General features: G+C 38.4%; 1 protein-coding gene across 1 annotated transcript; it reads right to left on the bottom strand.

The window, feature by feature from the left end:
• On the bottom strand, positions 1 to 25,278 carry napab (N-ethylmaleimide-sensitive factor attachment protein, alpha b). Its single transcript, XM_081372511.1, has 11 exons — positions 25,056 to 25,278; positions 19,610 to 19,689; positions 19,303 to 19,419; positions 18,180 to 18,226; positions 17,128 to 17,205; positions 16,936 to 16,991; positions 16,480 to 16,564; positions 3,828 to 3,932; positions 3,637 to 3,705; positions 3,271 to 3,321; positions 1 to 609 (listed from the first exon to the last, which is right to left on the bottom strand). The coding sequence occupies exons 1-11, from the start codon at positions 25,151 to 25,153 to the stop codon at positions 508 to 510; spliced, it is 888 nt and encodes a 295-aa protein (XP_081228637.1). The 5' UTR covers positions 25,154 to 25,278; the 3' UTR covers positions 1 to 507.
• Between the last annotated feature and the right edge of the window lie 1,190 nt (positions 25,279 to 26,468).

The raw sequence follows: 26,468 nt of genomic DNA, 5'->3' as shown, positions 1-26,468 counted from the left end.
TTGGAATCAGTCCTTCTTTTACTTCTCCTTATGTCAAAATAACAGCAATAAACAAACTGGAACATTTTGATTAAAAACATTAGTCGCAAGCAAAATATGCAGAGATGCAAGATAAGGTACTTCCGCTAAGAATTAAAATATGTATGCCACAACTAAAGAAAGAACTAAGTTAACAGAAATAACTAAGGCTTTTTTTAGCTCAGTAATACAGTAATAGGCAGATGACAAAGCATTTCTGAAGCTTGGTGTGCACAGCACCCCATAATATAAATGTGGCTGGTTTCAGTTCTCACACAACACTCGCTCAAAATCACATTTAAACAACCAGCCTCTCTTTATTTAGTGTTCTTTGAGGTCTGGCGGCACGGCATGTCATAGAGAGAGAGGTCTGAGGTAAAGCAAGGAAATTAAGGCACTGACAGTTGAGCTGGTGGTAAAAGAGAGAGATAGTCGACCAAAGGCACGAGGCAGAGCGAGCGGAAAGGGGCAGAGATCAGGAGGAGGATCTTAGCGAAGGTCGCTTTCGTCTTCTTGTATGGTTTTCTTGATACGAAGCAGCATGGTGGTGAGCCACTGATCCAGCCGTGAGATGGTGTCGTACTCCTTCACCTGAAGAATGGAGAGAAATGACAGTGAAACTGATGAAGATAAAGTTGGTATTGTTCGGCTTAACTGGTGTGACAGTCACTAGCTATGTTTCTATCCAACGATGCAAATTTAACTTGTGCGGAAAATTGGAAACATTTACGTATAAAGCACCGTTTACATTCTGTGTGTTCAAGGAAACATAATCCTCACTTCCTGGGAAACTGGCGCAAAATATCTGAAATAAAAATGGAAGTTGCAGCAATCGGGGAAGCCATTGCGGATCTTGTATCTTACATTATAAATGACTTTTTTATGACGAAACGCAGTAAACGTTGTCATGTTATGTTGCATTCGGATGCCTGGGGCCTGTTTCAGAAAGGAGGTTCAACCAACTCTGAGTTAAAACTTGAACTCTGAGTTGACTTACCCTGAGATGGGAAACTGAGTTTTCGGTTACAGAACAGCTGAAATGAGTTAGTTCAATCAACGTAAGTTAAGCGCGTGCACCACAACTATAAAGAGCCATTATCAATGGAGCGCAGATATTATGAGTCACCATGGCAACAGCGCCAGACAAAAAGAGGTCTTCATATTTCTCACCAGTACGAACATTATTACTGTAATTTTACAGTATTAGAACATTAACACTGTAATTTAATTAAAGGGATTACTCTTAATTCTTCTGTAATTTAAAGTAAAATCTGATGTAATTGCATTAGACTATAGAACAATTCTGTATATTTAACATACATTTTTAAAAGGTATATTTTTAATGTAACCTTCTCCCTCTACACACTTTGGTCAATTCAAGAATAATTCATGCAATTGTATATTGTTTATTTGAAAGCATTAAAAGTGCAGTTTCTTTTTGATATGGAGATTTGATATGCAGGTTGATATGGGATTTAGTAATAAGTAGACCAACACTTTCTAAAGATAGTCATTATTACATTAATCTAATTACACTTTTGAAGATGTCATTTGTAGTTAGTAATACAAGTAACTTGCCCAACTGTTATAATATCAGAGGTGAAACTGGAAGAACAGCGTGTTATTCAACCTAATTTTAATTTTCATGTAGGGGCAATCCTGCAGGCATTAAAGAACATGGCAGCAGCTGAAAATTAAATATAAAAAACATAATTCAATCAAGTAAGGCTTGAGCATATCATGGGTGTAGGCTACCTGACTTTACAAACATGTGACATATTAAATAACTAAAGCATCCAGTGTATAGCAGCGCAACAGCATTTTCAGCTGAAGGAATTCCTGGAGGAACTTCAGAGCCAGTCACTCCCGAAGACCCAAGGGCCTTCATAAAATGGTTTACATATGTGTTATTTTTTATATAGGCTACTTTTGATATTTCCATTTATTCTACTTTGGGTTGGGTTTTTGTTGTTCCCAACAGATTATGATGGTAATATCTGTCTTTTGGAGCCTCCTGTCCCAACAGAACCCCAGGCAGTCGTAAGCAGCCTACTCAATACACCAGAAATTATGACAAATAGTGTTATAAAGTGCACTCAACCAAATGCTCATCTTCACAGGATGATGGGGATAAAGTGTTTCTGCTGCCAGAGCTACAGAGGTAATGTTAATATTATGTGTCTAAACATCAAACAATCTACACATTCAGATTATTTCACATTTTTATGTGGAGTAGCCTAGAATCAAAGTTTAAATCTAAGTATAAACAGGTATTCTTATCTCTTCCCCGCCCCCAGAGTGTGGAAGAACAGCAGGAGGACGGTCCATCAACTTCGGGTGCACAGACTAACAGTTCAGTGATTTTCAGCGCAGATGAACAGTTCAGTGATTTCCAGTAAATGCCACAGTTTAATTCTGTAGAATTTGTTTAGATCTACATTACTCTAATCTACTACTGTATTTTCAGTTGCCAGTTAAGGAGTTATATAGACTTCATCTTATTAAAAAAAATAGAAAAAAACTGTAGTAAAAATAGCACTATTTTATTAATAAAAGATTAATTTTATTAATAAAAATGTACTGAAAGAATGAATGAGGTGTTTAAACACCACTTCCTCTTTACAAAAGGGGAGGAGACCGATATAAACTCTGGGTTTACCGAAGAAAACCTGCTCCCGACCAGGTTAGGTTCACAGAGTAAGTCACCATGGTAACTGACTCTGAGTATAAGTTACCTCTCTTTCAGAAACGGGCTTGACTTACTCTGCTTTCTCAGGTTTAACATACCTCCCATTCTGAAACAGAAAACCCAGAGTTTCCCTCATTTCAGGGTTAACATACTCAAGAGTTTTCACTTAACCTCCTTTCTGAAACAGGCCCCTGGTGTTTGTGACACTTTTGAGAGGTCATTATACCGAATCAGTTTGGTGACAGACTTTGGCTCAGGCATTTCAGAATGACCAAACCAACATTTGAGATGCAATGCAATGAAACCGATCCGCTGGTTATTCCAGTTATCAATCCCATCCTCCTGTGAGGAAGTCCGGCAAGTTGTTTTGTTTATGCACACCTTGGTGTTTCCATCCATTATTATTTTTTTACGCAATACCCTAAACACTGCGTAAAAATATGTGGGTGGAATCATGGCTACTGATAACGGCTTTCGGCGTGTCAGGTAGGTAGTTTTACTTGTTTTTAGTGAAACTGATATGTTGAAACCAAATGGAAAGAGCAATTAATAGCCCATCTTACAGCGTCAGTATATGAATCCACATTCTGTTCCTCAAAGGCCTCTAAAAGTTTCTGTTAAAAAAACAGAAAAGAACATTAAGCACATAATTCATGCATTATCCCACTGTCAGGACCACAATGTGCTAATGTCACCAAACACACTTTTCAGGCAGAGTGATTGTGGTTTATTCACAATACTTTCACATCACCAGCAAGTTTCGTTTAAACATACTGGTTTAAAACAGATGCGATTACAATTTGTATAGTTTGAACTCTCAGCAGATTTTGTTAAATATCATTGCATGACAAGCCAATCTAGGAACACACCTTTAGCAGGAAGAATACAAAAATGGTTTGTATAAATACTGAGCTGAGAGCCGACCTTACCTTCAACAATTTGCATTCACGTGAATCTGAAAAGGCTGGAAACATTTCCTCATATTTCTGGAGGGCAAGCTACAAGGGGAAGGGGAAGGGGGGGTACATCAAAGACAAGAAATATGAAAGGAAGCTGCAAAAGACACCGCTGTTTTCCATTGCTTGTTTGAAGGAATGGGTAATTGTAGGGTGTTTCATACCTTAGCATTCAGCATGTCCACACAAAAGTGGCAGAGAGCTGCCTTAAAGAAATAGTCCTTTGCGCTGTATTTCAACAGAGTGCTGTCCATTGCATGCGTTGCAACCTGGAAACCCACCAGCACAAATAAAGAAATAGCTTAACTTTTTTCCTCCAAATCTACATTTGCAAAAAGATGCAACTTCTTGTTTCAAGCTGATGTACAAATAGTGAGTTTGAGGTTAAACTGACTGCATTCTTCAGATCTGTTAATTAGATAATGAAACCCACACATGAGATTCGATCAGGCTTCATTTGAGAAACTTAGAAAAAGTGATAGAATGTGGTATAAATGTGATGCTTTTGTGACTGGTGAAACATGTGTATGATCACTCCTCAAGGGATATGTTTTCCTAACGTGAAAATTAAGTCATCATTTACTCACTGGATGCCGTTCTAATGCAGTATCACATTCTTTCTTTTTCAGACCACAAAAAGCAAAATTTGTAAAAAATATATATTTGGTCCATATAAAGGCAGTGAATAGCGACCAACATCAAGATGCACAAGAAAGAATCACAAGAAAAATGCTAAACATTACTTCAAGTCACCATCATGCAAACATATCTAACATACAGTAGTAGTTCTTGGTAGACTTTTGCACTCCACTAGAGTGTTTACAGAGAAACGAGTGGAAAAACAGCTCAGTATAGACAGACGTGTTTGTGGGTTTCACTTCATGATGCTATGATGAATAGAAAGTTTAAAAGAACAGCATTTATCTGAACAGCATTTATCTGAAATCTAAAGCTTTTGTAACATTAAACACTACCCTTCAAAAGTTTTGGGTCAGTAAGAATTAATTTTATTTTGGGGGGAAATAAATAAATTAATCAATACTTTTATTCATCAAGGATGAGTTAAACTGATCAAAAGTTACAGTAAAGACATTTATAATGTTAGAAAATATTCTATTTTAAATAAATGCTGTTCTTTTGAACTTTCTATTCATCAAAGAATTTTGACAAAATATTATTTTGATAATAATAATGAATGTTTCTTGAGCATCAAATCATCATATTAGAATGATTTCTGAAGGATCATGTGACACTGAAGACTGGAGTTATGATGCTGAAACTTCAGCTTTGATCACAGAAATAAATTACAGTTTAAAATATTTATTTTATAACATTTTAAATTGTCATTATATTTCACAATATTACTGTTTTTTATCAAATAAATGCAGCCTTGGTGAGCAGAAGATACTTCCTTTAAAAACATTAAAAAATCTTACTGACCCCAAACTTAAAAACCATGGGGGGAAGGGCCTTTTCCTGTAACAGGAAACAGGAAAAAAAGTTTTTAAAGGGGGGGTGAAATGCTATTTCATGCATACTGAGTTTTTTACACTGTTAAAGAGTTGGATTTCCATGCTAAACATGGACAAAGTTTCAAAAATTAAATTGTACGTTTGAAGGAGTATTTCTGTTCCAAAAATGCTCCTTCCGGTTTGTTACAAGTTTCGGAAAGTTTTTTTCGAGTATGGGCATGTGTGACGTCAGATGGGGCGGAATTTCCTTATACGGGTCCTAAGGGCACTTCTCCGGAAGGACGCGGGCGCGCGCACAACCGTAGACCAGAGCGAGAGAGCGAAAGCAGTACGACTACGCCCATCAAAGCGCTATGCTCGGCTTTAGGGAAGTCAATGTCACCAAAGAAGTGGGTTTTTAGTTGCCAGGGCAAGACAACCCTGCACAGATTCCCAAAGAACCCAGCGTTAAGGAGGGACCAGTGGATGGAGTTTGTTTTTTCAGAGCATCAACGGAGGTTGTGCAAGACTGTTTGTTCCCTGCATTTCGACGATGCTTGTTTTATAAACAAAGCCCAGATCGACGGATTTGCAGATCGTCTAATGCTTAAGGATCGAGCAGTCGCAATGATAAAGGTTCGCGGTCTTGCGTTGGAACCGGGCGTTGAGTAAAACTGCTTCAAATGTCTCTGTGTGTTGTTAGCTCGGCGCGTTAGCACAGCTTTAGCTCCGCCCACACGGCCCGCCTTCAGCCGCTCGTTTTTTTCCGGAAAGACTCGGTACAGCCTATCTTTCTTTTATAAATATAATAAAACTAAAGACTTTTTGGATATATGAAGGATGCAATACTACTCTATAGGTACTCAAGATTAACAGGAGATTGAGTGAAAATGAGTGTTTCACCCCCCCTTTAATTTACAACAAGGCTGACACAGAGAGAGAGAGTATGGAGATCTGTTAATGGATGGAGTAACCAAATCACAGATGTAATCTGGAGCCAACCTGTGTACTGCTTGATAGGTTAAAATCTCAATTTTTAGATCAATACATGGTTGAACTGGAAGCCAATGTAGTTGCTGGAGCATGGGAGTAATGTGATGGCTTGAGGATGTACAAGTCAAAACACGTGCGGCAGAGTTTTGTATACATTGCAACCTCTTCGCAGAATTTGCTGGTAAACCCGCAATAATCAAGCCTTGACGTGATGAAGGCATGGATAAGCCTCTCTGCATCAGGCCTAGAGAGAAAGGGTCTAATACGAGCAATGTTCCTCAGATGGAAAAAAGCAACCTTTGTTATGTTTTTAAAATGAGAATTAATAGTTAGCTGAGCATCAAAAATCACGCCCAAATTACGCACCTGGCCAGAAGGGGACAATTGAGTGTTGTCTACTGAAAGTTTAAAATCATTACATTTACTGACATTAGATGAAGTGCCAATTAATAAGATTTCAGTTTTGGAGCAATTTAGTTTTAGAAAGTTGAGTTTCATCCATGCTTTGATTTCCAAAATACATTCAGAAAGTTCTGAAGAGGAAGAATAGAGATCAGGCTGAGAGCTGATATAAATCTGGGTGTCGTCTGCATAACAGTGATAGCTCAGGCCATACTTCTGAATGATCTGCCCAAAAGGCAGCATATAAACACTAAATAAAACAGGACCCAAAACTGACCCCTGAGGGACACCCTGACACAGAGGCACAGTCTGAGATCTGTTAGTACCCAGGTAGACAAATTGGGCACGATCTGAGAGGTAAGATTTAAACCAGTTTAACACAGTTCTAGACAGAACAGAGCTATTCGTACAGAGATGAGTATGGAGTTGGCCAGCAACCTCACACTCAAGCACTTTTGCCAGGAAAAGTAAATTGGAAATAGGTCGATAATTCGACATATCGATCGTATCACTCCCAGGCTTTTTGGAAGGCTTGTCAGTTTTTAAGAAACTTGTCAGTCTTGTCCCAGGCTTGTCAGTTTTTAAGAAACTTGTCAGTCTTGTCCCAGGCTTGTCAGTTTTTAAGAACTGGCGTAACTGCTGCCATTTTTAGAGCAGAAGAGACACTCCCTGTATTGAGTGAAGCATTGACAATAGCAGTGATGAGCGGTACAATAACAGGCAGACAGTTTTCAAAAAAGTCAAGGGGAGTGGAAGTATTGTATGCAAGTAGTAGGATTAACTGACAAAACAAGTTTAGACATCAACTCTAAACTGAAACTGAAAAAATGAGACCAGAGAGATTAGGAGAATGCATCTCAACAAGCTCAGAAGCATCCTCACAGGCAATGGCGTTATAAATATTCTCAATTTTAGTTGAAAGAAAAATTGAGAAATGCGTTACACTGCTCAATGGTAGAACAGTTAAAGTTACTGGGAGGTTTAATTAGATTATTGACTGTTCTAAACAGAACTCTGGGATTAGAGATGTCACTACTAATAATAGTAGAATAATATGGCACGTTTGCAGCTTTGAGAGCATTATGATACTCAATCTGATGCTGATCCAACATTGATCTATGAACTGTTAGGCCAGATTTTTTATATTTCCACTCCAACTGCCTGCCTATCGCCTTAAATGTTTAAGTAGGCTAACTCAGATGTATACCAAGGTAAATGATCTCTTAAAAGAAACATTTTTCAACAACAGGGGCAAACTAACAAACAGAATAGATGTAAAAGCAGCATTATACTGGTTGATAGAGACCACAACTGGTAAGTCACCAATAGTATGACTAAAAAGGTCAAGATCAATATCACTGATTTCCATAAAACAGATAACACTTCTTTCACAGTCCGCAGAGGAGGAGGAGTCAAATTGAACTTGAGGTGCTTGTGATCACTTATACATCCATCAGTACACTCAAGTTGTTCAATAAGTATACCTGAAGTGCAAACCAGATCTAATATATGTCCATATTTGTGTGTCGGAAAGTGAACATGCTGAGTGAGGTTAAAACATTCTAGTGTATCCATGAAGCACACAGCATTATTGCATATTGTCAACATGAATATTTAAATAACCAGTTAAAAGAGTAACTGGACAGAGTGCAGTGGCAAGTGTCAAACAGACTGGTGCATAGATATATACACTAGATGTCGCCTTGTCTACGGCAATTCAGTTCGAATTGTTTTAATTTGGACTCTGTGCATGCTCTTTGAGACAGTGACCATAGACCTGCATTATATGACTGACAGACAAGAACGGTTTGACCTAAAAATATTAAAATTGAAACTACTGCGGAAAAAAAGACACCTACATCTTGGATGGCCTTGAGGTAAGCTAAAACATACCAAAATTTAATTTCAAAGTGAACTATCCCTTTAAGAACGTAAGGATGAAGTTTGATTGGTTATGTAACGTTGGATAGAATCATGGTCTGGCCACCGCGTATCAGCGCACATAAGGTACACACTATACAGTAATTTGTGAACATTTTGTACAGAAATGAAAACCGGTCTCACCAGAACCATCATTTGCATTTACACAAATGCTCCCAAATATATTTTTAGGTCGCACAGTTAAATTTCAGGAGCATATGCGACCAAAATGGTCGAAATTTCGAGCCTTGATAGTGCAGTCTGGGTTGTCGAAATAAATCTTGCCTTTAAGTCCAAACAATGTCCGAAAAATGCCGGAAAATATGTGTTTGTTGGAGGAGTATAACAGTTACAAGGACATTTTACTTGGGAAAATTAGCAGAGAATGTAGTAGGAAATGTTTAATTTGGAAAAAGATTGCTACGACAGTTAACAGCGTTAACCGTTGAGCGGAGCGTTAAAGACGTACAGAAATAGATCACAGATAGAACGGAAAGTTATTTCCAAGCTGTACAGGATCCTGGAGGACATGAAGGCAGACAACACAATATATGTAAAAGAAAGATGGGAGAGGGAGGCAAACATAGTGGTGTCAGGTGAGAACTGGGGGGAAATAAATAAATATCAGTGGAAAACTACAAATTCCTCAGTTTGGAGGGAATATGGATAGAAAAATACACCATCCATTTGCAACCCCTGCACAGAGAAAACATGGAGATACCAAATGTTGGAGATCTTGTGGTGAAACTAAAGCAAATCACTTCCATATCTTTTGGGGATGCTCCCTTATAACGAAATATTGGACACAATTAAAAGTGATAATTGAAGAGGTGATAGAAATGAAAATACCAACCAGCTTTGAAATTATGTATCTTGGGATAGTTGAGACTCTTAATTTAAAAAGAAGGGACGATTATAAATTGCTTCGAATTATGTTGTTGGCTAGTAGGAAAGCAATAACCAGAAGATGGCGAAGTGATTTGGTGCCTAAAGTGGAAGAATGGTTTGATGTAATGCTAAGCATTTATAATATGGAAAAGCTAACTGCGTACATTAGATAGGAAGTCGATAAATTTAACAATATTTGGAGAAGATGGCTTAAATATATTAGGCAACATAGAATGGACTTGGTACTAGGAACATGGTACTAGGAATTTTTTTCCCAACGCCAAGCCTCCCCGTCTAAACGGACAAAGAGGGGTTCGAGAGGGTCGAGGAGGCAGAGGTCGCAGAGCGTATCCAGCAGAACCAACGCGCCGCTCCCCACGCAATCCACGCAACCTGAACAGACTGTGATTAACATCTCGGGATTCAATTTAAGCGAGGGAGAGACGAAAGTGTTAAGTAAAGGTTTATCTTTTTGCCCCACCAACGTTGTTAATCCATTCAAACTCAAGGTAGATACTTTTAAATTTTTCCGATCACTTCAACTTAAGAATTTTTTTTCCATTAAACCTAGTTTATCTGGGCCTATTATGGGTACTTCTGTGCAGTCAATTTCCACCGTTGATAACATGGCACCTACTAGAGAGAATACACCTTTCAGAAAGAAATCTACTTTTGTTCCCTATTCTAATCTGAACCCTTCTATTACTACATACAAAAATCTAGTAGAAAACGAGTTCACTAAAATATGCAAAAAAGCACGCCAAAAGAGAATTAATTTGTCACATTCTGAATTAAAGAGTTTGAATGAACTAGAAAAGAGATCAGATATTCTTATTCGCCCTGCTGATAAAGGGGGTTCGATTGTTGTAATGAGTACTGATAAATACAACTTGAGTATCATGTCCCAACTTAATGACAAAGATTGCTATACTCCATTAACTCGCAATCCCCTAGAACACCATAAAGTGGAGATTGATCAGCTATTGGAGAAGGCACTACATAGGGGTTGGATTACTGAAAAAGAAAAATATTTTTTAACTGTAAAACATCCTGTATGCCTCGTGTTTTATGGACTTCCCAAAATACATAAATCTCTTATTGATCCACCACTCAGGCCCATTGTGTCTAGTATTGGCTGTCTAACTGAACCGTTGTCACAGTACCTTGACTTCTTTTTGAAAAAGTATGTATGTGAATTACCATCTTTTCTAGGGGATACATCTGACATATTGAGACTTTTGGATTCGTTTGAATGTGATCATGATTTCATGTTGGTAACTTGAGACGTGCAAAGCTTGTATACATGCATTCCTCATGAAGCAGGGACTGAGGCGTTACACTTCTTTGAAAGACGGGCCACGGATATAGCTCCTCCCAATGAATTCTTACTGACATTGTCGGAAGTCATTTTAACAATGAACTATTTCCAATATGCGGGCCATTATTATCTACAAAAGCGTGGGATCAGTATGGGGAGTTGCTTTGCACCGTCGTTTGCATGCCTAGTAATGGGTTTTTGGGAAGCTAAATTCATTGGTAATCCTGTGAACAACCTATTTCTCCCTAAAATCCCTTTGTGGAAGAGATACATCGATGATGTTTTCTTCATTTGGACAGGGACTTTGTTTGAATTGGAGAATTTCATGGCCTATATTAACTCTACCACATCTTTTCTGAGATTCACAGTAGAACACTCTACAGACAATATTAACTTTTTAGATTTGACTATTTACAAAAATTCCCAAGGCGGTTTAGGAACATCGATCTATCGTAAACCTCTTAGCAGAAATACTATCCTCAGAGCAGATAGCCATCATCCTAAACAACTTATTAAAAATATTCCTATTGGCCAATTTTTATGGCTTAGAAGAAATTGTAGTAACGATGCCGAGTTTGAGCGTGGAGCAGTAGAAATGATAGAACGCTTTCGAAACGGGGCTACACTGAAAGCGACATCTCCGCAGCTTATGAACGAGCTAGATCGACGCAACGATCACATCTTTTGATTAAAACCAAAGGCGTCTCTAGGCAAAGACTTTGCTTCTCCACAGAGTTCTCTCATATTGGCGGAGAAATAAAGCATGTGATTAAGAAACACTGGCACATCTTGCAGAGCGATCCAGCTCTTAAAGATATATGTGCAGAATCGCCGCGTATTACTTTTAAACGTCCGCGCTCACTGAGAGATAGGTTGGTTCACACGACCATGAGCCCTTCACTAAAATCTACGTGGTTGCCGGCTCCTCCTTTGGGTTTTTATAGATGTGGACATTGTACCCATTGCTCTAACTCAAATGATACTAAGCAATTTTTCCATCCTCAGTCAGGTAAAAAATACAAGATTAATTATTTTATTAATTGTAATACCACCCACGTGATTTACATGTTGAAATGTGCATGTGGTCTAGTCTATGTAGGTCAGACCAAACGGCCCCTTAAATTACGCATTGCAGAACACAAAGCAGCAATTCAGAACCGTAATATGGACTATGCAATTGCGAGACACTATGTACAAGCTAATCATGGCTCTAATGCGTCCTTAAAATTTTGGGGTATTGAAAGAATTCTACCCTCCCAACGAGGCGGCGATATAGTCAAGTCCCTACTACAAAGAGAGGCGTTCTGGATTTTCACTCTTAACACAGTGGAACCTAATGGTCTGAATGAGGAACTGGGCCTCTCATGTTTTTTATAATTCACACTGTGAGACACTTCTATACATGTCGATATTTTTGCATTTGTGTTTTTTTTTTTTTTTCTCTGAAGGTGTTGTAAATTATTATTATTATTTATTTTTTTTTTTTCGTTTTGGTCTACACCTGAGTGCTTGATTATGATTGATTAATTGATGTACCACACCTATCTAGGCTTGTAGCCAATGATTGGAACTTAAATGCTATAAAATCTGTACATCGTTGCCATCCATTGTTTGAAGAAGACGCATGAGCGTCGAAACGTTAGTCGTTATTTATTAATAAATTATTTAAAACGTTGTGTGCTCCGGTTCTGTTTCCTTGGTCCTAGCTAGACCTTGGGTTTCCTTTCTTGAATATTGTGTCCTGTTCCGTGAGCACCAACCAGGCTGAAGCGCAAGTGACTCCCTTCTATACATAGTTCCCACATGACGTCACAACATACGGGCATTTGCCGACCAGGCGCCATTTCTGAGGGCAGAACACAACATTCTTAAAATGCAGAACATGAGAAGAAGAAGCTGAAATGGAAATTTTGTGATTAAAAAGTGAAAATAGTCATCTCCTGCTGGGTCAATGGATGTTCCAATCGTGCCGGAGGTTCAGTTAAATTTAGTTTTTTAGCATTTGCCGACCCAGCGCCATTTCTGTGGGCAGAACAATAGTGGAAGAAGCTGAAGCGAGTTAATTTCGTGATAAAAAGTGAAAATGGTGATCTCCTGCTGGGTCAATGGATGTTTAAATCGTGTCGGAGGTTCAGTTAAATTTGGATTTTACAGTATACCCGTCATTAGACTTCATGAATGTGAGAAGACTAAGCTTTTGTCAGAACAACGGCGGAGGTTATGGCTGGCGAGGATAAACAGGAAAGAAACTCCCTCAAAACACGCAAGAATTTGTTGTTTTTAATTGCGAGTGTACACAAATATAAGTTAACACTTTGCAGTTTGAATTATGTCCTGTATGAACAAAATGACGAGATATTAAAAACATACAAAAACAACATTGTTTCCACTGTTCGACTGCGCCCGCGACTCTCTCACACACACACACTCACACACACACATTCCAGCACGGCAATCTCAGATTATGTCCCTAAAGAACCTGCGTATAAAGTAGTTCCGCATTACATTAATTAATTTGCACGCGAGTTTTATTTATTTTCATACCGTGTATATTACCGTTTATATTCATATTCATGCACATATTTCCAGGCTCGGAATTGCTCACATGTATTAAAACTCCTTGCCAATACCAGATAATGATACACATGATAATACTGTATCTGAGGCAAAGCTGCATAATCAGTGCTCAGTGCTTCCTTTGTTAGCGCATACGGATCCACACCATTTATGACTGAAATTTTCGCATTGTACCTCTCTCTGTCTTGTGTTAATAGAGTCTCTTTATAATCTCTGTCACTTTGTCTCTTCGTGATTTTCGTAACATTATAAATGGAAAGAAATATTCGAAATTTGCTTGTAAAACTCATAGACAGTATGGTAAAACATTGTAAACACAGCAGCTTTTGCCCTCAAAGATGGCGTCTCCGGGGAGGTCACGTGACATTAATTGGCCTGTGGGAACTATGTATAAATGGGTTTCCGTTTCGCGAATTACCCATTATCCTCTGTGGCGCGCCGCCATGTTGTGTGTCAAAGCTGTCAGTAGCCACTGTGCTGCATTAATAGAAAGCCAGTTAATATAAAGTATTTTTGACTCTTTTGTGTTGAGATAACGATGACAAATTCCTCCAAACCTGGCGACAAGGTGAAGGTTATTTACAGGGACACATTAGACGATGTTTGCAAGGCAAGATATGATGAGAAATTGAGTTATATCGATGGAAAGGATCCTTACACAATGTCGAAAGAGGACTGGTTATGTAGGCTAATCCTGCGGCGTACCCCGATATTCAGGAAATGGACATTGCCAAGTATCTCATCCACACCGTTAGTGCGTACACTTTTGACGAATTAAGAGGAAGAAAGTCTCTGGAAGCATACAATTATTTTGTTAGAATGTGCGAGTTAAAATTTTATATGGTCGCATTTGTGCGAGTGCATGGTCATGTACTACTCAGTTAAATTCACGCATGAATTCTCCTGCATTGAACTTGTTTTAGCGCCCGCCAAAGTGAATTTTTGTCCCGCCAAAGTCTTATTTGATCGGTGAGTAATGTAGATGAACTGGGCGCATGTTTAACTGAAAGAACGAGCAGAGAGAGAGAGACGGTCGCGAGCACGCACTCTCTCTCTCTCTCTCTCTCTTCGGAGCTAGGCGAAAGTGTAAACAAAACTTCACCGTCTCCAAACTAAGCGCTGTCTTGCTCTCTCTCCCTCGTGGAAATGTTAGTCTGGAGCCCTGCATTGACGGTTCACATCGCTGTAGCCAGGCGGCTGATATCTGCACAGCCCTTATTATACGGTACATTTAGACTCAGTGTCAAGACAACACCATCTGGGTAAAAAAACAACAACAACACAACGCTCCGAAATAATTTAGTGTAGGAGAGAGATGGAGAGCAGAGGCACGGAGCGATGTACTCCAGGTTTAGCCTTTGCCTCTGGCTCGACCAGCTGATGTGGCCACAGAGAAAGTGATGAAGGTGGACAATCGTCAGAGTGTGCTTCTGCCCAGCCAGCACCTCTCAAAGGCTGTGTCGATAGTAGCCGCCTGGGTACAGCGATTTGACAGCCGATGAGAGCTAACGTTAGCGCATTTAGCTAGCCCATCTTGGAAATGATTAGATAAAGTGTCACATCTCCAGAGCACAAAACCTCTAAATGTTCACAAGAGCAGCACTGAACATTAACTCCAGCCAAACGGAGAATAATCGTATGATTTTCATGTTCAGAATAATGCCGATTCAGGATATTATCATGCTCCGTAACACAAACGCTTGACCCACTTGACACACAAGATGGCGCCGTAAGGAGTTGCAGGAGAAATGTGACGTCATCGGAAATGGACTTTGTTTAGGGACTTGTAACACAACATGCTCTAATAAACACGCACGCAGAGTGGAAAAGGAGGAGCCGGGGCGCGGGGAGCAAGGATCACAGCGCAAATTTGAACTATATCAATATGATATATGGTCTAATTCCATATCGCATTTCAAAAATATATCGATATATTTTTTTTATATCGATATCGCCCAGCCCTACCTGCATTATAAGTGTCTCCATTCTACCTCAGCGCTCAGCTGTAGCCTGACATGCACTTTCCGTGCGCGGTAATTGAAAACCCGGAGTGGATCATAAGCGAAGTGATTACAGAACGCTTAAAGTGGAGAGAGGAACGTGCTTTTGCTCCACTCCAGGCTTTGATCACATCCCCTTCAGCAGGGTGAATACACCTCGTCTTTAAACTAAAATTAAGACATTTATTTCACTATTGAGAAATGAAAGCCTATTTACGGCCTTAAAATTATTAAAAGTGAATTTAAGACATTAAGGACAGACTGGAACCATATTGACGGAAATCCGTCATAGACTTGCTGCAATTAACGGAAATCCGTCGTAGCGACGGAGAACTTTAATCCCTGTGGTAAGATGCCAAAAAAGAAATATTTAAGAGGAAATATTCCCTTCTCATAGCTCATAACGTCTTCAGCAAACCACAAATTATGAGCCATTTTGCCTTTTCTTTTGGCTGTTTGTAATGTAACTGATTGTTACTGCTGGTTGCCAAGGTAACAGAGTCTTAGACCTAAGTTAGCCTGGGGGTAAGGTGTTAAATTTCTTTGGTCTAAATTAAGTCAGTCTTTATTTTAGACTTGTCTAACGCTATAGACCGGTCTAAAATAGCTTTGTGAAACCGGCCCCTGTCAACAACACCTTAAAATAAACAATTTAACACACTGATGGAGAAGCGCCAGCATCCTCTCGCAAGCCAGTAAGTGACCACAACTTGTGTGCTTTTTCAGGGGGAATCGGAAACTGCGGCACTAACAGAGTCTCATGAACACATGCCGTGCACAGAAGACCAACGGCCAAGGTCAGGATTTTCGTTAAATAATACTTGAAATTTCGGTTTGTTTTTCACCAAATCCTATCGTTACACCTCCAGAACACTTGGAATATACAGCACGAGTCACACGAGATAATTCTGTGATATTTTTGCATCTTTTTTAAAGCTTGATAAAGCATAATCGCTATTCACTGCCATTATACGCACGAGCGTGAGTGGGACATTTTTATAAAAATTCTCCTTTTGTGGTTAAAAAAAGAAAGAAAGAAAGAAGGGCATTCGAACAACACCAGGGTGGGCAAATGATGACTTGCTTTTCCTCTTAGGGTGAATTACCCCTTTAACAGCTACCTTCATTTACGTATCTCAGATCAATGTTAGCAACACAAATATGTACTGTACATGGAAATATTTATGGCTAAACTTTGATGACCCTTATATGGGACCTCCAATGAGATCAAGTGCACTGAAACCAAGGCTGTCATATGTTTGTTTACCTGTTCATAGATCTCAATGGCTTTAGGGTACTGCTCCAGTTGAGCGGCGTAGGTGGCAACTTTGAGTAAGCACTTGTTGGCTGAACTTTGGCATCAGAGACAAAGTGAACAGATTAGAAACTATTTCACAGTCCTAGAGTATGACTCTGTTACAATTACGGGAAAAATCCCCCAAAGGGCTATGAACTAATGAATAATAGTGTCATGTGTCATATATTGCATACAAGGCCATACATCTCGAATAGTACTGTAACTGTGTGAAAGGGGCAAAGGTCTGCTTCAGCAAACATGCTTGCTATTCATTAGGTATTTTAATAAGTAATCTAAATTATTTCCTGGAGAACATCTGAAGTTATAGATAACCCATTGTACTGGCCTTCTCAACATCGTCACTGAAGACCTATAGCCTAAGTATTGAGCAACAGCAGGGGAAAAAAAGCTTCAAAACTGCCGTACCTTGTGGACTCCTCGCCTTTATAATAGTCTGCTGCCTGTTCGTAGTGAGCTATGGCCTGAGAAAAGGTCATAAAGTACAACAACCACTGAATAAGGTGAATACATTTTCCTTTCAGATTTTGTATAAACTTGATGGATTTTATATGGTTTACAATAGAAAATTATCTATTATTGTGACAAAAAAAGTCTGACCTTGTCAATATCAACCAGTTCAGTCTCATAAATTTCAGCGATGGTGACGTGGTGTTTCGCTGCGATTGTAAAACGTCCCTACAAGATGAGAAACACAAAACAATCACTTGTGATGCGGGTTCATTCCTTCCAGGCAAGAGGAAACACGCAGCAGAGAAAATGACTTCACAGGAGAAAAACAGCTTAAATGTCTTTCGCGAGTTCAGCTGGTCAGTTTGAGACGAAAAACTACACCATTACATTTGGGGGGGGGGGGGACTATTTCCTCCATTGAAAGCCATTCGAAAATATCAGATTATACTGATAAAAAAAAATCTGCAAAAAAATATCTAATTTCTAATCTATTCTAATTTCAAAATATCAAAACTTAATAAGCAGTTTTACAAATATCTTCAAACGAATTCATAAATATCATCAAGTTTTTGGGGAGTCGCACCTCATGGCATTTGACAACAGTAACTGATTTTTGGAGATTATTTCCGTCTGCTAAGGATATTCGCAAGTTAAAAGTTTGAGACCGTGGTTTCATCAGGAATTACAGGTCATATTGTCATTTTTTTAATTGTGATTAATAACTTGACATTTAGCCCTGTTTTCACAGACAGGGCTTGGATTAAGCCTTGGTTTAATTAGGATATTTAAGTAGCTTTTATAAACGGGCCTTAGAAAAAAAACATGACCGGTGTGCCTCTTGAGATAAAACAATGGCACTGACATTTTAAGATTTGCCAGTGAAAATTGATTTCAGTTAAAACAGCACAAACATGCATTTTAGTCTGAGACTAGAAATCTTGTGTGTGAAAGCGGGAATTAGAACTCAGGTCTCGGCACACTAAAACACATGCATTGGGTTACAGTGCCCTCCAGTGGTGTATTAAGTAACTTGCAATATGTTTTATAAACTAATGGTTTGGATATGTTGAATAATTTCTAAAACAAGTTTTCACTTCAGAAAGATAAACAGAGTCAAAATGATTCTGTGCCACAAAAGCAGCTCTATTTGTTTTTATAACACTGTCTACAGCCTCCACAGATGTAAGAAAGACTCTTACCATGTCTGTATAGATCTCAATGGCCCTGTTCAGGCAGTTTATGGCCTCTGTGGAGAGAATGACAGACATCTGACTGAACCATAATCATTTTCAATGAACTGCAGATTGCTAGATAACTATTAACTCAAAAGTAATAAGAACCAATTTTTTTGGTTTTGTTAGTGCACAAAAAACAAAACAATGGGTCTCATTCACTAATATGTGTTAATTATTCATATTTCTACACACAGGTGAACTAGTTATAATAATTCACAATGGATATTAATTCTTTTTTTTTACCTCATTTTAACATTAATGTATTTGTAGCATTCTAAATGAGGGACCGCATGTGTTAGGCAAGTCATTTGATTAAAACGCCCATATAAGGGCTTTCCGCGCAAACTCAGCTTTTGTCCCTCATAACAAACATATGACACTCACACTCCCTAAAGATGCGCTTAAAAGGCTTTGGAAAGAAGTCTCATGTTACAAAGGCTGGATTTATTTGATCAAAAACACAGTAATTCTGTAAAATATATTATATTATTACAGTTTTCCAAAGCTATTACTCCAGTCTTTAGTGTCACATGATCCTTCAGAAATCATTCTAATATGTTGATTTGCTGCTTTATTGGTGCTCTATTAATAGTGGTTCTTATTATTATCAACGTTGAAAACTTTTATTGCTGCTTAATATTTTTGTGCAGACTGATACATTTTTTCTGGATTTATTGATGAATAGAAAGTTCACTAGAACAGCATTTATTTGAAATAGAAATCTATTGTAACTTTCCGAACGTCTTTTGTGTCACTTTTGATCAATTTAATGTGTCCTTGCTGAATAAAAGTATTTCTTTCTGAATGGGAGTGTATCACAGATTCCACAAAAATAATAAGCAGCAAAAACTTGAACAATTACATTTGAAAATTGTTTTAATTTGCAACAATATTTCACAATATTACTGCTTTTACTATATTTTTGCTTAAAATTCTGAATGAATGTTAGTGCAAAAGTTACTGATGAATCATGATATGTTCTTGAAAATCTTTGTACACTGATTTCACACACAGCTTTATTTGCTGTGCATATTTGTTAATAGTAGTTGGATGTTGAGAAATGTAAACGTGACATTTAAATAAATACCTTGAGGGTCGGATTTTTTGAAGGCATTTCCGGCATCAATGAAGTTTGTGGCTGCGTCATGTTTACTCTGCATCTGCAGGTGTAGGAGGGCCGCCTGCGAGAAAGCATTTCCTGCAGCTAACAAACACATTTACACAACAAAATGCAAACATTAAATAGACATAAATAGACTGTATGCTTTAACACACAAACTTCTTCCTCATTGTTGTCCCATTCACACATGTAAATGAAGAGGACAAAATGACAAAAGTCAAAAGTAGATATGTTAATATGTTATTTATACTGAAGCTAATTGTAATGTCTTTACCACTCCAGTTCTTGGCCATCTTGAACATATTTGCAGCTCTTCCATACAAGTCACAAGCATCCTCCATCTTTGAAGAGCCCCTGGTGAAATATAATGAATATTAGAATGATGATTTCAAACAAATAACAAGTCATAAATTATAACAAATCATAAACTACAAAGCTCCACACATGGCATGCAGACATATTTATAGAGTACATACTAGGGATGGGACGGTATGGAAATTTAATATCACGATAATAGTGACCAAAATTATCGCGGTTATCAATATTATCACGGTTTTGTTAAAACGTGATGAAAGTGTTCAAAAAGGGTTGATGCTCACACTGAAGACATTGCAACAAGTTTTATATTTGAAAATCAACAAACAACAAATAAAACAAGCAGCTCTATGCACTTTTTAAAGCATTTCCTTCCTTATAATGAATCAATAGCAACGCATCATAAGACCGCGCACATGCATTGTAACGGCCACCTAGTGTTAAGTAGTGTTCATGACAGGAATGTTAATGTGCCTTTAAGATAACTACTTCTATGGCGTAGCCTACGTTATTGTATGCATGCTGTTTTTATGTGAGCGCGCACGCACAGTGAGTGAGATTACTCGCGCAAAGAGGAAGATGACCGTTCTACTGCTGACCGTTGTTATTATAACGTGTTTACTTCCACTTTGATTTGTAGAGAGTTTTTTAGTGTTTTCTTTTCCCTTTTAAGTTTTAACATTCGCTCTTCGACATGTATGTGAAGAGTGTGCTTAACTGAGAGAAAACATCTATAAAAGTCTCGTGGAACTACCAGTTCATTTGCACTGTCATGTATTCTTCATCTGGGCAGACTTCAAACTCTCTGACAGACGTTAGCCTACAACATGCATCACAACGGACGCGCTCTCTCGTTTCATTCAAATACAATTTGCCGTCGCGTCTCCGTTTTTAATTGTATTGAAAATTAATAAATCAGAGTTGATTTGTTGTTTACAGAGTTTGATGATATTGTTGTGATCATCTTATCTGAACGGTTGCTTTGTACGCTGTACATGATTTATAAAAAGGTAAGAAAACATTAATCTCAATTCAATGTCCCCGTAATTAGCCTATGTGGTAAAAAAAAAATAAAAAATCGGTGTAATAAGTGTAATGAATATAAATTATAATCCCTTAAATGTCACTCTTATAATAGTCTTGTTTGAACTTGTTCGTTCGTCTTTGGCTAAGCCACTTGCTGCGAACTTTACTCAACTGCGGAAGTTTCACGTTTATTGATATAAAATAGTTCAACTTAAAACAACATTTCATGCCCAATGATTTCCCAGACGTAGTTTTGGTATTGAGTTAACTTGCCTTGCGTTCGCTATACAACAGTCGGTGATGGTCACAAGACGACTCGGCAGATCTGAAGTTATTGCAGCGACTTTTTCTTGTGCATGTTCTGCTGACAGGGTGACCATCCTCGATTAAGTTTCCCTCAGGACTTTTGTTAAAGCCAAAATATGACCACACATCAGAATTGGTTCTTTTAAAAGGCTGAAAAATCTCCCGAGCACGGTCACTGCCTTCCGCCATTCCTTCTTGAATAAAAAAATAACATCGCGCGCTGCGCCTGCGTCAGACTGTTGCTGGCTGAACAGGATCTAAATCGCGATAATCAAACACGGTTTTAATGATAATTAAATTTTAAACGATATTACTAACCGTCAGCACATTTTATCGTGAAACCGGTAATCGTCCCATCCCTAGTACATACTATATGTATATAATCTGCAAAATATTTGTCTCAAGCACACCTGATGCAAATCAAGGGCTTCATTAGTTGCACCAGGTGTGCTTGAGCTAGAACACATGAAATATCTGAACTGGCTAAGTTTGTTGAGTGTCACGTTTGACTGCATGTTAGAAATTAGGGATGCACCGAAAATTATAATATTATTATTTTCGTTTTTTGTTAGAAAGAGAAAAAAAGGCCGAAAATGTTAGCCGAAAATATGCCGCGCCGCACCGGCCCTCTGTGTTCAGCAATCAGGAATGACCTATTACCATGTGTTGTAACTTTGCAAGCGGCTCCGCTTCTGAAGACGCACAACTTCAAAGCAACTGCTCAGGCCCTGTCACAAAGAGCACACTTCATATGCACTTTCGGTCTTGTGGACTTACAATCGCTGCCGCGTGCCTGTTAAGTCCATGAGACCGTAGGGTGTCCCATTTGTCATTTTAGGTTTCAGATGGGTGCTCGCGAGTGCCCCCTTTGCAGCCGATATTCCGGGTTATTTCAGTCATTTTCGGTTTTGGTTTTCGGACAAATGTATCCAGAAGTTTCGATTTCAGCCCAGAATTTTCATTTCGGTGCATTCCTATTATAAATAGTCAAAAGAATGGTCCAAAAAGTTAAGAGAAGATATCATCACCCTTTACAAACAAGGAACAGGATACAAAAAGATAGCGAAGGCACTAAATGTTTCTAGAGACACCGTTGGAAGCATAGTTCGCTAGTTCAAAGTTAAACAAACAGTGGTTTAGGGTGCTTTCACATCTGTAGTTCGGTTCATTTGGTCCGGACCAAGGAAGAAAAGTTATACTTTGTAGCATTTTTAAGGCGTTTTGGTTCCTTTTCACACCACACTGATCGCTCTGGTCCGAATCAGTTTATGAGTTGATAAAACAAACCAAAAAGCAGTCCCGTGACAACATCCACATCACTCGGAATGCATTTCCATAACTGCACTTCGATTGGTCAGAATTAACGTGCAGGAAAATTCCAACAGAACTCACAAAGAACAAAGAGGTGGAAAATCCGGCAGACAACACGGAGAGACGACTGCGTGGGCTGATTGTATCCTTGGTCATATTTTATTATATAGTTTGTCTACACCACTTTAGACAAACAATAATATTTGAGAATGAACCGAGGATGCGGCTCGAAAATAATGTTAATAATAATTTCTATCAGGCTCCGCACCTCCTCACAACTCCAAGTTTGTCCGCGAGCTGCAAACTGTCAACAAACAATTTCTCCTCATCCTAGATAATGCAACTGGCTTAGTCCAAAAATGCGCAGTTCTTTGGCAGTTGGTTCTGTTCGAGGTCGGATCACGTTCTCACCACAAACGAACCGCTCCAGAGTTCGTTTCAAAGCGTACCGAGACCACCTCTTCCAGGAGGTCTCGGTACGCTTGTTTGGTCCGCTTTTGGTGCGCACCCAAGTGCGATTGCCGCATTCACACCAGCCCAAACGAACCGCACCAATGGGGAAAACGAACTCTAGTGCGATTCAACCAAACTAAATGAGGCAGGTGTGAAAGCACCCTTACACTACCTGGACGGGGCAGAAAAAGGAAGCGATCAACGGCTGCAACCAAATTTCTGAGAAGGCAGGTTCAGAAAAACCCTCGAAAGACAAAAGACCTGCAGCAAGACTTGGTGGCCACAGGCACTGAGGTTTCAGCTGCACAGGAAGGCACGTACTAAACGCATACCGGACTTCAAGACGGACACCACTACTGACCCAAAAGCACAAGAAAAGTCGGCTCCAATTTGCTCAAAATCATATAAATAAGCCAAAGAAGTTTAGGGATTCTGTTCTGTGGAGCAATAAAACAAAACTGGAACTTTTCGGCCCTTTGGATCAGCGGTATGTCTGGAGGAAGAAGAATGAAGCATATGCTGAAAAGGACAGTCTGCCTACAGTTCAGCATGGGGGTGGCAGTGATGCTCTGGGGCTGCTTTATATCCTCTGGCACTGGAAACCTGCAGCGTGTGGAAGGCAAGATGGATTAATTTTTGTATATCAGGAAATTAGGAGAAAACGTCATGCCGTCAGTGAGGAAGCTGAAGCTTGAGCGTGGTTGGACCTTCCAGCAGGACAATGATCCTAATCATACCTCAAATTCCACCAAGGCTTGGTTGCAGAAGAAGTCCTGGAAGATTCTACAGTGGCATCACAGTCACCTGACTTGACTAAGTCCTGACTAATCTCATGAATATAACTGAACTGGAGGCCATTGCTCAAGAAGAACGGGCTCAGATTCTTCAGAAACGCTGCCAGAAGCTGGTGTCTGGTTATACATCTCGTTTGCAGAAGGTCATAACAGCAAAATGGTGTTCTACTATGTACTAAAGATGCTTGCCATGAAGGGGTTGAATAATTTTGAGACTGCAGAAGTCATTAAAAGTTGCATTTTCAGTTGAATTTAGGGAAACCACTTGAAACATTTGTTGTGTTGAGCTATTTCAATTACTTCTGTTTGATTTGTTCATTGCAAACAGCTGAAAGTCTGTATATTTTGCCAATAAACCTGATTTGCAATGGTGGTTGAATAAGTTTGATTACAACTGTGTGTGTGTGTGTGTGTGTGTGTGTGTATATATATATTATGGCCACCAATAATTTGTTCTCTTGTTTTATTAAATCGAGGGAACAAATGATTATGTTGTGCGCACAATTTACTTCAAACGAGTGAACAAACAAATTAGTAGAACGCGTTGACGTGTCGGTGAAGAACAAATTGTTAATTCGTGGCCACGATATACATACGAAAGAGCTCGAAAAATATATGTAATATAACAATTGTCATGAGGGACACATTATTAAGCAATTTTTTTGTTACCATAAAATGAATGTTGATTAGTACATATATTTTGTTGATAGGAATGTGGATATATTTTTTTTAAAATGGAATGAACCTTATGAACCTTTTTAAACAAAACATTTTTTTTATAATTTAAAAAAAGTTATACATTTGAGGCTTTTATTGCCCATATAGTATTATATAGTGAGAATAAGGAGCTCATACTCGTGAAATAAGAAATAAAGTTCTGTAAGTTAGCTTTAATTGGAATTGTGCAATTGCAATGTTGATTGAGAGATGTAAGGCTATAAATAAACGTTGTTAATATAAGCCTCCTGTAACATTTTTAATATGATTTTTCCTAATATATATATATATATATATATATATATATATATATATATATATATATATATATATATATGAATGTATGTGTGTGTGTGTGTGTGTGTGTAGGTAGTCAAGTAAGCCGAAGTTGTTTCGGTTCAGTAAATGTTGTCATGAAGGACACGTATTAAGTTTTTTTTATTTGTCATAAAATTAATGTGAATTACATTTTTAGCTATGAGGGTTTTGAGGGTTCTCTGAGTTCATGTGATCAGATACGCTCAGTGATGTTGTAACTGGCTGAAGAGGGTGTCAGCTGACTTGATTTCTCGTCGCCTGACTAGACTATTTTATCATTTAGCGCCAGATCACAAGACTAGACCTCAAACTTTGCGATATAGAGCCATAAGATTTTATGTTTGGAGTTTTTTTCTTCTTCTTTTCATTCTGATAATTACTTATATAAAGTTAGTGTTTGACAGCTAACTTGCTAGCATGCTAACTGTCTGTTTACCCCGGTTTGCCTATCAGCAGTGTGTTAAAAGTTAGAAAACATACCCAAACAGAGAGCCGAAGAACGACTGCGAGGATTTCACTTTCTTTTCGGCTTCTGCCATGAGAGCCATGGCCTCTTTTTCTTTACCGGAGTTATCCATGAATACTGTTTACAGATCAACTTTAGCGGCAGACTATGGAATCCAGCCACATCAACACATCCCTGCGGAAACTTTTTCAACATGTCCGTCCACTGTTTCCTTTCAAAATAAAAGTTAAGTTGGGCTATATTTTTTTTTTTTTTTTTTTTGAAGTACCCTAATATAATATTAATTAATTTATTTCCAATACATTTTGAGTACAATTTTATTCAAAGGTCAAAAATGAGCACACATATTTTTAATATGGCTTTCTAATAATAATAATAATAATAATAATAATAATAATAATTCTGCTGCGCTCTTTTGCACTTAATGAAAGATTCTTATAAACTAACCACTACAATACGTTTAAAATTATAAACATAACAAATGTTTTAAAAAAAATTAAACATAATGTCTGCTTAATATTCCGAACTCCAGGATATAGGCCTAGCGATGACCGAATTCAAACTTCTTCTTTTTTACAGTCTATGAGTCAAACACTTAAAACAGTGCGGTCTCTGTAAAAGTCCACCAGAGGACGCACTCTGATAATGTGAAATGACACTGGCCCAGCTATCCTGCGGTTTGCTGGACATCTTTGTGAGGAATTCCCCATGTAGGCATGGTGACGTATATACGACCCCCCTGTGCTGGTCTGTGAGGGAATCCCGGCGTGGAGGCGGTGTCCAAGACATGAACAAATATTGTGCGTGTTTTCTTGCCTGTGTGGTTGCTATGTAGTCAAGACTGCCACGTGTTTGATGACTTTATGTAACACTTTTTTCCCTCTTAAAGGGATATTTCACCCCAAAAAAATGAAATTTCTGTCATCATTTAGTCTAGTCACCCCATGTTGTTCCAAACCTGTATGAGTTTCTTTCTTCTGTTGAACACAAAAGAAGATATTTAAAAAAATGTTGGTATCCAGACAGCACAAGTTGAAGGCACCCAATAGAAAAGGAAGTCAATGGCTACCGTCAACTGTCTGGTTACAAACATTCTTTAAAATATCTTCTTTTGTGTTCAACCTAAGAAAGAATCTCATACAGGTTTGGAACAACATAAGGGTAAGTAAATGATAACAACATTTTCATTATCCCTTATACACAATGTTATAGTTTGCATGTGAACACATTCAAACGCTTGGTACGAGACTTATGGAAAATGACATGCCATTGTATCCCAAAGGGAATATTGTTATGCTGACACACTGACTAAAATATGTTCTTTCTCTGTTTAATGGGCAATATATTTGCGTATTCTTTTACCGTAAATACTTTAACCACCCGGTTTTGTTTAAGGAATTTGTTAGGAGCTTCAGTATAAGCTGCAG

Source organism: Scardinius erythrophthalmus (genome assembly GCF_964197995.2).
Source record: "Scardinius erythrophthalmus genome assembly, chromosome: 8".
Lineage (NCBI taxonomy): Eukaryota > Metazoa > Chordata > Actinopteri > Cypriniformes > Leuciscidae > Scardinius > Scardinius erythrophthalmus.
The sequence above is the reverse complement of the archived record's forward strand: the minus strand, read 5'-3'. Positions and strand labels throughout refer to the sequence as shown.